Source organism: Pungitius pungitius, chromosome 16 (genome assembly GCF_949316345.1).
Source record: "Pungitius pungitius chromosome 16, fPunPun2.1, whole genome shotgun sequence".
Taxonomy (NCBI): domain Eukaryota; kingdom Metazoa; phylum Chordata; class Actinopteri; order Perciformes; family Gasterosteidae; genus Pungitius; species Pungitius pungitius.
The window spans coordinates 17,523,700-17,535,802 of record NC_084915.1 but is presented as its reverse complement, the minus strand read 5'-3'; the positions used below and the strand labels follow the sequence as shown (position 1 = coordinate 17,535,802).

At 47.6% G+C, this 12,103-nt stretch overlaps 2 protein-coding genes across 4 annotated transcripts; both read left to right on the top strand.

Moving 5' to 3' along the window:
• The first annotated feature begins 225 nt into the window (after positions 1–225).
• On the top strand, positions 226–4,489 carry foxred1 (FAD-dependent oxidoreductase domain containing 1). Its single transcript, XM_037468278.2, has 11 exons — positions 226–567; positions 816–1,036; positions 1,323–1,433; positions 1,823–1,941; positions 2,041–2,135; positions 2,239–2,340; positions 2,633–2,709; positions 2,835–2,989; positions 3,120–3,249; positions 3,328–3,432; positions 3,550–4,489. The coding sequence occupies exons 1-11, from the start codon at positions 420–422 to the stop codon at positions 3,802–3,804; spliced, it is 1,518 nt and encodes a 505-aa protein (XP_037324175.2). The 5' UTR covers positions 226–419; the 3' UTR covers positions 3,805–4,489.
• Positions 4,490–6,336: 1,847 nt separating this feature from the next.
• On the top strand, positions 6,337–8,917 carry LOC119214983 (ATP-sensitive inward rectifier potassium channel 1-like). 3 transcript variants are annotated; one of them, XM_062558108.1, is made up of 3 exons: positions 6,337–6,454; positions 6,524–6,596; positions 7,305–8,917. In XM_062558108.1, exon 3 carries the CDS (start codon positions 7,312–7,314, stop codon positions 8,422–8,424), a length of 1,113 nt encoding a protein of 370 aa, XP_062414092.1. In that variant the 5' UTR covers positions 6,337–6,454; positions 6,524–6,596; positions 7,305–7,311; the 3' UTR covers positions 8,425–8,917. The 3 variants fall into 3 exon arrangements, with proteins under 3 accessions (XP_062414092.1, XP_037322596.2, XP_037322594.2); XM_037466699.2 differs by lacking the exon at positions 6,524–6,596; XM_037466697.2 differs by having other exon boundaries at positions 6,337–6,596.
• The last annotated feature ends 3,186 nt before the right edge of the window (positions 8,918–12,103 follow it).

The window sequence follows — 12,103 nt, the reverse complement described above, 5'->3', positions numbered from 1 at the left end:
TTGAACTTTTGTTACTGAACTAGAATTATGATCAGCCCCTGCAAATACTATATATCAGACAGCCATCTAATATCAAAAACACAGTTTATTCTTGGCTTCTTTGTGCAGTAAAATAACTGCAACAAGGTACGAACTAAAGGTTTTCTTTTCCACAGAAGTGACGCCATAGCCCGTATACGTGCTTTTATTCTGAAGGGAAACGCCGTCCCCCCGGTGTTCCTCTTCCTCCTGGTGGGGTGTCTCCGCCTTTGCGTCGCCCTCTGCTGACATGTTTCTCTCGTGCTGTACCTATGGACTCGTAAAACAAACACCCCCCCGGACCGGACCCCTCTCCTCCAGGTCGCTGCTGTTGTGGTGCAGTCAGTCAGTGTAGTGAGTCAGCTAGCCAAGTGGCTAACGTGGCTAGCTAGCTCGCAGCCATGTCAGCGTGGCGCGGGGTGCGCGTGAGCCTGCGGGCGGCTCGCGGGTTATTTCGCGGCACGCCACGACGCGCGTGGCCGTGCGGACACGCGCCGCCGAGTCGAAGCCTGAGCGCGGGCACGGCTCTCCGGAATGACTTCTTCAAAGGTGGGAGGAGGTCAGAGGAAGTGTCCCGAGACGTCAAAAAAGCAAAACTTCCATAAATGACTTAATGTTTTTTAATTATGAGTTTACCCACATTCGTATGCGACGTGTTTGGAAGGTCCGAAGCCCTACTGTATTTCAAGCTGTGTCTTTACTATTCAGCATGCAGATCATCGGTCATGCAGCCCGTGTTTTCTAAACGTAAACTTCTACACTTGCCCCCTCCCCCCCCCCCCCCCCCGTCGGGTCAGAGCTGGAGACCCAGCTGGCGGCCGCGAGGAGGAAGGCGTCGGACGCCCTGCCGGGGAGCAGCTGGAGCCCCTTCGAGACGAACCCCAACCTGCCCCCGGAGAGGGCCGACATCGTGGTGGTCGGAGGGGGCGTGGTGGGCTGGTCCATCGCCTATTGGCTGAAGCAGAAGGAGCGGGTGCGAGAAGGTGTGAGGGTCCTCGTGGTGGAGAAGGACTTAACGGTGAGCGCCGAGCTGAATTTGTGCTTGTTTTGTTTGAGCTGATAGTAACGGGATGAGGGGTCAAAGGGCTCCATGTGGAGGATCAAACGGCGTGTATTGGGATAATAAAGGGCACCGCGTGTGCGCTGCGTTCGCGCCCCCTTGTGGTGAAATGAGAACAAACCATCGGGAATTCCGCCTGAAAACCGCCTGAGTTCCTCGATGACCTTCAGTGACCCTTTAGTGACCCTAACGACGTGCAGCATCCCCTGAATAACGGCCTCCCCCCGCCCCCCGGTTCTCCCAGTACTCCCAGGCCTCCACCGTCCTGTCCGCCGGGGGGATCCGACAGCAGTTCTCTCTGCCAGAGAACATCCACCTGTCCCTGGCCTCCGCCCACTTCATGAGGAACATCAACGTGGGTGACGCCGCTGTTTTGTAAAATGTTTGTTTAAATGTAGGGCTTGATTGACAGATGAGGTTTGACCCACTGCTGTGATCGCTGAATCAATCAATCAATGAATCAAACTTTATTTCCGTTGACGCGCTCAGCTTCAGGGAAGAGTGACTAGTGAGGGACGTGAAAACAACATAAAAGACAACAAAAGGGTGGTGAAATAGAATTAAAGTCTTAACACCACAAGATTACCATGTGATTAAAAAACAATGATGACACATAAAATAAATTGAATGAAGATATTTGAACTTAAATACAATAAGTGCGTCAGATAATTAAAGAAATGGTCCAAAAACCCCCCTGAAGGCATCTGTCTTTGTTTTTGGAACATCTCCTCTGTGACGTCTCAGGAGCACCTGGGCGTGCTGAACGAAGACCCGGTGGACCTCCAGTTCAACCACTCCGGCTACCTCTTCCTGGCCAGTGAGAAGGCGGCTCACATCATGGAGGAGAACTACAGCACCCAGAGGTGATGGAGGGTGGAGAGGGTGGAGCCGGGCTCTTTTGCACGCTGTCTTCGGGGATCGTTACGGGATTAAAAGAACACAATGTCGCTTTGCGATCGTAGGAAAGCCGGAGCCGAGGTTTCTCTTCTGTCTCCGGATCAACTGAGGGCAAAGTTTCCGTGGATGAACACGGACGGCGTGGCGCTCGCCTCCTACGGTGAGTGAAGAAGACTCACAGGTCGACGTTTGAGAGGTCGGATTGTGCGTGTGTGTGTGTGTGTGTGTGTGTGTTAACCTCACTCACTCATCCTGACATCCAGGGTTGGAGAACGAGGGCTGGTTCGATCCGTGGACTCTTCTGAACGCCTTCAGGAGGAAGGCCATCTCCATGGGCGCCATCCAGTGCTGCGGGGAGGTCACAGGTTCGATCCCCTCCCCCGTGGTAGACGCCTGGCCTGTTGTATTTTAAGACCTTTCTCGTGCCCTCATTTTATGTTAATATAAATATATATCTGATAACTCAGGAGTGAAATGTAACGTCGATCACAAGCAATCAGTATTTTTCCACGCAATTAGTGTGAGGTTAAAAGTTGTGTTTTTATGCAAAAATTGTGCATATAAATCCTGAATTCGGGAGCGTACGGGTGCTGTTACGACGCAGCGTTTCCTTTAAATGTTTCTGATGACTAACAAACGTTTTCATGCCGTCCCCAGATTTGAAATTCACCACAAAGCGGATTTTAACCAGCAACGGCGACGAAGTGAATCTCAGGAGGATCAAATCTGTCAAAGTGAGTGTGATGAGAACCAAGAGGTCCTTCGCATCGACCAGCGACGCGTTGATTGACTGTTGCTGAGTGTGGATATTATGGGATGCCGTGGCCACGCCGTGTTTCCCTCCCGCCCCGGAGCACAGGTGCAGATGCCCGGCAGCCTGGAGTACCAGCCGGTGGAATGTGGCATCGTGGTGAACGCGGCGGGGGCCTCCTCCGCCCGACTGACGGAGATGCTGGGGGTCTGCCACGGGGGCGACGCCGCCGCGACCCGGCTGCCGGTGGAGCCGCGCAAAAGGTCGGCCTCAAAGGCCTCTTTCTTCCCTTTTCTTCTTTCTTCCCTTTTCTTCTTTCTTTCTTGCGCTTTCGTCGGAGAGCTTTGATTTCACGAGAAGAAACGCACAACCTCTCCCTGTGGTTGGGCGCAGGTACGTGTACGTGGTCCACTGTCCGGACGGGCCGGGCCTGGACACGCCCTTCGTCATCGATTACTCGGGAGTTTACTTCCGGAGGGAGGGGCTGGGGGGGAACTACATCGCCGGGACGTCGCCGGAGGAGGTTCGTTACAGTTCTGTTTCTTCTTCTTCCTCTTTCACATTTCAGAATGAAGGTGAGTGTTGTCTCTTTTCCTCTCAGGGGGAGGAGCCGGACGCCAGTAACCTGGAGGTGGACCACCAGTTCTTCGAGGACAAGGTCTGGCCCAGTTTGGCTCATCGCGTTCCAGCCTTCGAGAAGCTGAAGGTCTGTTTTACCTCTCAAATGTCAACCAGCATTTCTTTCTTTTTTTTATGCAATGACAAAAAGAAGCATTTGGTCGCTTTAATCTGCCAAGTGAAAGGAGTTCATTTTTTTTCTCAGGTGACGAGCGCCTGGGCCGGTTTCTACGACTACAACACCTTCGACCAGAACGCCATCATCGGGACGCACCCGCTCGTCGCCAACATGTACTTGGCCACCGGCTTCAGCGGCCACGGCCTGCAGCAGGCCCCCGCCGCCGGCCGCTCGGTGGCCGAGCTCATCCTGGACGGGAACTTCACCACGCTGGACCTGAGCGGCCTCGGCTTCCGCCGCATCCTGGCCCGGGAGCCCATGCTGGAGAGGAACATCGTGTAGAGAGACCTGCCATCAGTAAAAGTATCAAGGACACGGTGCACAAATGCAGAACTTTTACTTGTAAAGATCCAAGAGACAAAAAAAAATAATCCTGAAGGAAAGTGTGTGTGTCACATTTTCATAAATTGATGTGTAATTGCGGATTGTATTTGTTATTCAACCGTAAGCTGATTTCTGACCATCCAAATGTACTTAAAAGTAACCAAAGGTAAAGTGTGTAGGATGATTGGATAAATGAGTGTGTTCCCTACAGTGGCGTCTGGTAACTGGTTTATGACTTTGGTTCTTTTGGGGAAGAAGCGTCTGTTCGGTTTGAGTTGCCGTGGGTGACAATGTGCACCAGGTGGAGACGTTTCTGTGGGATTCCATTAGTAAACCACCTGGAACGTGTTACAATCATTCATTTAAGGTATTATTATGTGTCTGTAAGGAGAAGATTGAGAAAAGATCAGAATAAAATAACATACCTTTTTAAAAAAAAAACACAAATTCCATTTCACACGGTGATGAAAACACTAACAGATGGTTAGTAAGAGTTCACCCAAACGTGCGCTTAAAATATTAATGTTTTTAAAAACGCTGTATTAATGAGGTGTGTGTGCATATTAGATCATGGTGTCTTTTGGTGTTAGACCTCATTCACCCCATGTTAACTTTGACAAGCTTTAAAATAACTCCTCACATATTTATTTGTCCCGTGGCTCATTTTGACGTATTTAGTTCACTAAAGTTGGTTTTGTAAAGAGCCAAGAACCTTTCTACAAACCCCTAAAGGATTACAGAATGTGAACGTCTCAGTTGTACTGCATTTGAAACCAAACAAAAGTCAGCCGACTAACTGCAGCTGACAGGGTGTAAAAAGAGCAAACAATTCAAACCCATCATGGTAAGATCCCATCTCTTAGATCATAACCCATCATGGTAAAACCTCATGTCTTAGATCATAACCCATCATGGTAAAACCTCATGTCTTAGATCATAACCCATCATGGTAAAACCTCATGTCTTAGATCATAACCCATCATGGTAAAACCCTCATCTCTTAGATCATAACCCATCATGGTAAAACCCCATCTCTTAGATCATAACCCATCATGGTAAAACCTCATCTCTTAGATCATAACCCATCATGGTAACACCCCATCTCTTAGATCATAACCCATCATGGTAAAACCTCATCTCTTAGATCATAACCCATCATGGTAACACCTCGTGTCTTAGATCATAACCCATCATGGTAAAACCTCATCTCTTAGATCATAACCCATCATGGTAAAACCCTCATCTCTTAGATCATAACCCATCATGGTAAAACCCCATCTCTTAGATCATAACCCATCATGGTAAAACCTCATCTCTTAGATCATAACCCATCATGGTAACACCCCATCTCTTAGATCATAACCCATCATGGTAACACCTCGTGTCTTAGATCATAACCCATCATGGTAAAACCTCATCTCTTAGATCATAACCCATCATGGTAAAACCCTCATCTCTTAGATCATAACCCATCATGGTAAAACCCCATCTCTTAGATCATAACCCATCATGGTAAGATCCCATCTCTTAGATCATAACCCATCATGGTAAAACCTCATGTCTTAGATCATAACCCATCATGGTAAAACCTCGTGTCTTAGATCATAACCCATCATGGTAAAACCTCATCTCTTAGATCATAACCCATCATGGTAAAACCCTCATCTCTTAGATCATAACCCATCATGGTAAAACCCCATCTCTTAGATCATAACCCATCATGGTAAGATCCCATCTCTTAGATCATAACCCATCATGGTAAAACCTCATGTCTTAGATCATAACCCATCATGGTAAAACCTCATGTCTTAGATCATAACCCATCATGGTAAAACCTCATGTCTTAGATCATAACCCATCATGGTAAAACCCCATCTCTTAGATCATAACCCATCATGGTAAAACCTCATCTCTTAGATCATAACCCATCATGGTAAGACTCCATCTATATGGCAAAGACATTCTGTCCCTGCAGTTCTATTGATGCAAATGTGAGGCGGTCCAGCGGGTTCTAGTGTGCTGGCAGTAGTGGGTGAGGGAGGGGTGAGCGAGGGATGAAGGAGGGGGGAAGGGGGTGAAGGGGGTGAGGGAGGGGTGAAGGGGGTGAGGGAGGGGTGAAGGGAGTGAGGCACTGGAAACGCAATTGAGGGATTTCTTTGTGAGGCCCGGCGCAAATCCCAAATGTTCTCAGGGCTTCAAAACACAAGCAGCATGGGTGCTGCCCCCCTTCAGTGGATGCACCTCCTGCCACACAAAGGCACCGGGGGCTGCATGCCCCTCCCCAACCCCCTCCTACACCTCCCGCACGTTGAGGAGAATTCACCACTTCACCCGCGACCGCCAAAGTCACCGGTGCTGTGGTTAGACCCTGTTTTTATGCGTGAGGGGTCAGGGGAGGGGGGGGGGGGGCTTCTTGGGTGATGAAGGGAGTCGCCCGCTGGGAGCCCCCCCCGGCTGGCTCCGCTGGCGGCGAGGAGCCGCTGGGCCCGGTGGCATGTGGCTGGGATTAGGGAATTTCACTGTGGATTAAAATCTTTCCAGCGCCTCCACTGGCTGAGAGGAAGGCGTGTGGAGCTTCAGCGGCGCTCACTCCGGGCCCCGCTCTCAGGTACGAGGAACCTCTCTCTGCTTCTCACTAAGGTTGATTTCCATGAATTGTTTGCTCTCTTTTTTTTAGACTTGCTGTGTGGAGCTGTTGAGGAGTCCGACTCACTTCTCCAACGATCCGAATAGTTGTGACATCTAACAAAGTGGGTTCCTACAAGACGAGTTCAGCTGCTTACAGGAAAAGTTACTTCAACCTTTTCACTGAATATACCACAGTGGCTTTATCACTGATGAGGAACAAGCATCTAAAAGAATCTAAAAACTACTTTTAAGCCCTCGTTAAAGGCTTAATAGCGTTAAAAACTACAACAATACACATGTAGTTCTCCTTGTTCGTCCCACACCAACACGATGAAGACTTTGTGACAACTCATGTGGACACAAACTGTTTAAGACGGTTGGAAACAAACTAGTCTGTTCTAGTCTAAAACATTTTATTCGAAATAAAAGTCCTATTGGAGTTTATTTTCTTTAACCGCTAATCTTGAGTTTGTCATGTAAGATTAAGTGTTTAAGACTACGTGGTTCAAACTGCACACTACAAAAGAACCATTGCTCACAATAAGTGGCATTATTCCTTTTGCAGGTCCGCACTAATCTCACGATGAATAGAGAGGTTGATGCCTTTAATTCTCATGTTGTGAAACAGACTCTCCATAAGTTATTGGCAGTGAGATAAATGTTCATATTGGCAACAAATGAAAATGTGTTACTTCTGCCAAACAAAGACGTAAATCTGTAAAAAGAGGCCACCGATATGGAGCAGTACTGGTGCACGTCGGGAAGCCCTGTGAGGCGGATTTGTAGTTTTGGGAACGTGCCCCATGGTCCTGACCTCCTGTTCTCTCCAGCTCAAGGATGCTCCAGGTGCTCCACGCTCACATTCAGCCGGCTGGACACCGAAGCCGCAAGACTCGCCTGGTCGGCAAAGACGGGCGCTGCAACATCGAGTTTGGCAACATCAGATACCGAAACCACCTGGGGTACGTGGTGGACTTCTGGACCACCTTCGTGGAGATCCGCTGGCGCTTCGTCCTGCTCCTGTTCGTGGCCTCGTTCATCGGCAGCTGGTTCGTCTTCAGCCTGCTGTGGTACTGGATCGCCAAGAGCAACGGCGACCTGACGGGGCAGAACCGCACCGATGGGCACGTCCGCTGCGTGGACAACATGGACGGCCTGACCACGGCGTTCCTCTACTCGCTGGAGACCCAGACCACCATCGGGTACGGCGGCAGGGCGCTGACGGGCCACTGCACCGGCGCCGTGGCGCTGATCGTGGTGCAGTCGCTGATCGGCGTCTTCATCAACTGCTTCATGTGCAGCGTCATCTTGGCCAAGATCTCCCTGCCCAAAAACCGGGCCAAGACCGTCACCTTCAGCGACACGGCCGTCATCTGCCTCAACAAGGAGCGCCTGTGCCTCCTGATCCGGGTGGCCAACCTGCGCAAGACCCTGCTGATCGGCAGCCAGATCTACGGCAAGCTGGTCCGGACCACGACCACGCCGGACGGGGACACCGTCATCCTGGACCAGGTGGACATCGACTTCGTGGTGGACGCCGGGAAGGACAACCTGTTCTTCGTCTGCCCGATGACCCTCTGCCACGCCATCGACCAATCGAGCCCCTTCTACGAGCTGTCGGCGGACTCCCTCCCCCAACAGGACTTTGAGCTGGTGGTGTTTCTGGACGGGACGGCCGAGTCCACCAGCTCCTCCTGCCAGGTCCGGACCTCCTACGTGCCCCAGGAGATCCAGTGGGGGTACAGCTTCCTGCCCATCATCTCGCGCACCAAGACGGGGAAGTACCGCGTGGACTTCTCGAACTTTTCCAAAAGCGTGCGGGTCACCACGCCGCACTGCGTCCGCTGCTTCGAGAAGGACGGCGACGGCCGGCAGCAGAAGTCGGGCATCGACAACCCGGGCTTTCAGGTGATCGACATCCACGACTCGGTGGACGTCACCAGGATGTGAGCGCGCTTCCAATCGCTGCTCAGTCACACCTACTGGACCAGGAGAGAGTTTCTGCCTCCTCCTCCTCAGCAAACGGCAGAATGTGGATGAAAAGTCAGACATGAAAGTTAAGCCCTTTGCTCGGGAGCTCATTGCAATCAAAGCACCTTTGGGACTTGGGACTCTGTCTAGGTAACGTGTGCAAGGGGGGATTTAAGTTTTGACACATGAAAAAAACTGAAAGGAGTGAAATACGGGATGGCACAGTGGGTACTTCTGGAGGAGATTAATGCCTGAGCCGGTTATAATGAAAAAGAACTGTGTGCTATGAAGTCTGTGGATGGGAATAAAAAAGTTGGACAGGCCTTTAAGTTCTCTCATTGGTCCAAATAAAACATTCACTGTACACCTGGTAGTTGACAATAAATGAGACTATATAGCTGTCGACATTTTGTCCGTCGTACTGTTGTCACACTGAAACTAGAAAGAACGTTTACTCAAGTGCTGATTTTAAATCAGAGATACTTTTGCTTCACACGTTCACAAGATTTAGATTTTAGACTCTTGAGTCAGAGTTCGATCTTTTTTTAATTTTTCATCCTATTTGCCTTTTTATAATACAGGCTATAAATAAACTAATAGATGCAGTCGTGTCATTGAGCTCCCCAGCAGCATATTATTAGTTGATATGTATTAATATATCAATAATGTGGCTATAATCAGATCTACGTCTTCCAGCTGGAACATTACGAAAGCTTTTACTCTTCATGCATCCACAATTAAAATCCACATAGTTGCATAATTGAACGTTTACTTTTAGAGCTGTTTCTACATGTTGTATTTCTATATTTATTTGGGTAAAAGATCCAAATAATACCAACACATCACTGCTGGTTATAGTTTTTACTATGAATTAAGGGAATATAAACACAACACTACTTTTGTAATATTCCCCCTTCATCTCTGTATTATGCATCATATGGTGTATAAACGTACTGCAGTAGAACCCGGCCTTCCCACTAGAGAGCGTCAGAGAGCTGCTCTGATTGAGCCGATTACCACATAAATATGAGCATTATTATAAACCCTTAATCCGGCAATAAAAATGCATTTTTTCAGCATTTTTGAGCTGTCCCAGTTCTGCCAGCGGCCTCCTTCTTCCACATTCACTGTGATGTTCCATTCTAACTTTCCCCTCCAGAACACCACCTGATGGAGCCGCAGTGACGGAGGAAAGTGCGTCTTGGTTTTGACACTTTTATGTCAGCCAGGCAGATTTATTCTTTTTTTTTTTTTTCCTCTCTGGAACAGCTTTCATCCCCGCTCGGATTAACTGGGCTTCATCTGCATGACAATGGAGGAGAAGAACTGCAGCGAGAGGGAAGGAGAAGAGGAGAAAATTTTAATTTGACACTGATAACGAGTAAAAATAGCAATATGCCACGTGTACAAATACTACAAGTACGTGTCCTGATAATACAGTGTGATACCTCAACATTGTTATACTGCATCTTGGGTCATGTCTGGTATCTGATCCGTGGTGGAGAGTAACCGACAACATTTATCAGAGAAACCTTGACTTGACAAAACTCCAGATGCAAATTTATTTTATTGACAACTGCTGGATCCACACGGACAGAAAAATGTGTGAACATGTTGCTTAAGGTCACTTGAATGTTTTGAGTGTTTGCAGAACACACACACGATCACATAAGAAGCAGAAGATATTTCCCAGCAGCCTTCATTTGGGTCGCAGCATTATTCTTTATTTTACAGTTTGGGATCAAATCTTTCAGATCAATAATGTCTCACACGTCAGAGGCCACGTGGATAAACAATGCCAATGTCCTCAGGTATTGGTGTCCCACTTTAGAGATGATTTACAGCCAATCGATGGCTGAAACCATTAAAAACGAGTTATAAAAGGTTTTATTTTTTTCAAATGCTGCAACAAAATAACAATTTGATTATTGGATTCGTCCCTCCGTTGTAAATGTAAGACTGAAATGGATTTATTTGTTCTTTCAAACTACTACTTTTAAAGCAAATTCAAAAAACCACGGACGAAATTTATTCTGTATTATTTTTTTTAAAAAGACATCTGAAAATAACCTGAGTTGCATCCCTAGTTTTCATGACAATTTAAAAAAATGTATTCTTGTAATGTAATTCATTTAAAAGCATTTCATGGTCACAGTACAAAAGAAGGACTGTTGTAGAAGATCCCAAATCGCATCCGCTCACTTATTAAATGAAATTTACACCTGCCCCAAATTTCCAACCTCCAAATCTCAGGAAGGTTGTGGACGGAGGGAAGAATGACGTCACTGAGAAAAGACAATAATAGGACGCGGTCCGTGGTAACAGAGCTAACCAGTGAGCAACCCTGCTGCCTTATAATTAACTTCTTAAAAGATGAATTATTAATCAGCGGAGCTAATGAAGCTGCGTTTCATTTACCACTTATTTCGGGGTGTGTAATTACCGCTGGGCTCTTGTGTCACACCTTCATTTCCCAACAAGATGAAGAGCGTTAATCTTCTCATTTCGTCCTCGATGAAAAACGACACAATTTACTGCATATTATTTTGGAGAAACGTCAAACACCAGAGACGGACAATGTCAGACGAAAACCCCATAACAGGCTAAACACACTTTTGGTCATTTTTTCACATTTATCTTATCTCTAAAATGACGGCTAATGTGTTAGCATGTAACTGCTAATTAACCCATTTAGTAGACACAGAGGAGTAGCATTCAAGGACACACGTCGGTCTTATATTCAATCTCTTTAGGATTGCCGCTAACCACTGCTAACTGGTGCTAACTGCCGCTAACCACTGCTAACTGGTGCTAACTGCCGCTAACCACCGCTAACCACTGCTAACTGGTGCTAACTGCCGCTAACCACCGCTAACCACTGCTAATTGGTGCTAACTGCCGCTAACCACCGCTAACCACTGCTAACTGGTGCTAACTGCCGCTAACCACCGCTAACTGCTGCTAACCGTCACCAACCGCCGCTAACCGCTGCAAACCGCCGCTAACCGCCAATCGGGGGGGTTTAACAGCGTGTTCGCAAACTGCTGACACACAGTTAATGACAATAGAAACAACTCAGAAAAACTTTTGTTTGTATAAACAAGGAGCTAAAATAAGACTATAAACTGTGAAGCAGGGAACGTAGCGTTCCCATCGCTCCGTTGTCAAGGGAACCAGAGTGATGCTAACTCCCCGGGTTGACCTACAAAAACACACCGTTCCTGCAGCGCTGGAGATCAGAGCTACCTGTGAGGGAGGATGCCCCCCCCCCCCCCCATCCCATCCCATCCCCCCAAACTCCCCGGGAGGCATCTTCCAGCATTAGTTTTTAGATAACTAAGCTTTACTCTGCTATGAACTAATTAGCCTGAAAATATCTTAACTTTAGCAAACTTCTCTTCTTCGTACATAATATTCTGAGAGTAAAATGTGCATTTTAAAAGAAAATGGACATTGTGCTTTATCTTGTTTACTCCGAGTTAAATGTTCCCTCTCGATGATAAACGGTTATGCTTCTGGATTAATGCTACAGCCGCATTAATATGTATGCGGATGTTTATGTTAATTTATAATTACCTTGAATTTGCATTTAGAGTAGGCCTGCTTTGCAATGTTTTATACCAAACCAAAAATTGTGACCATCTGAACAAACAAAGGC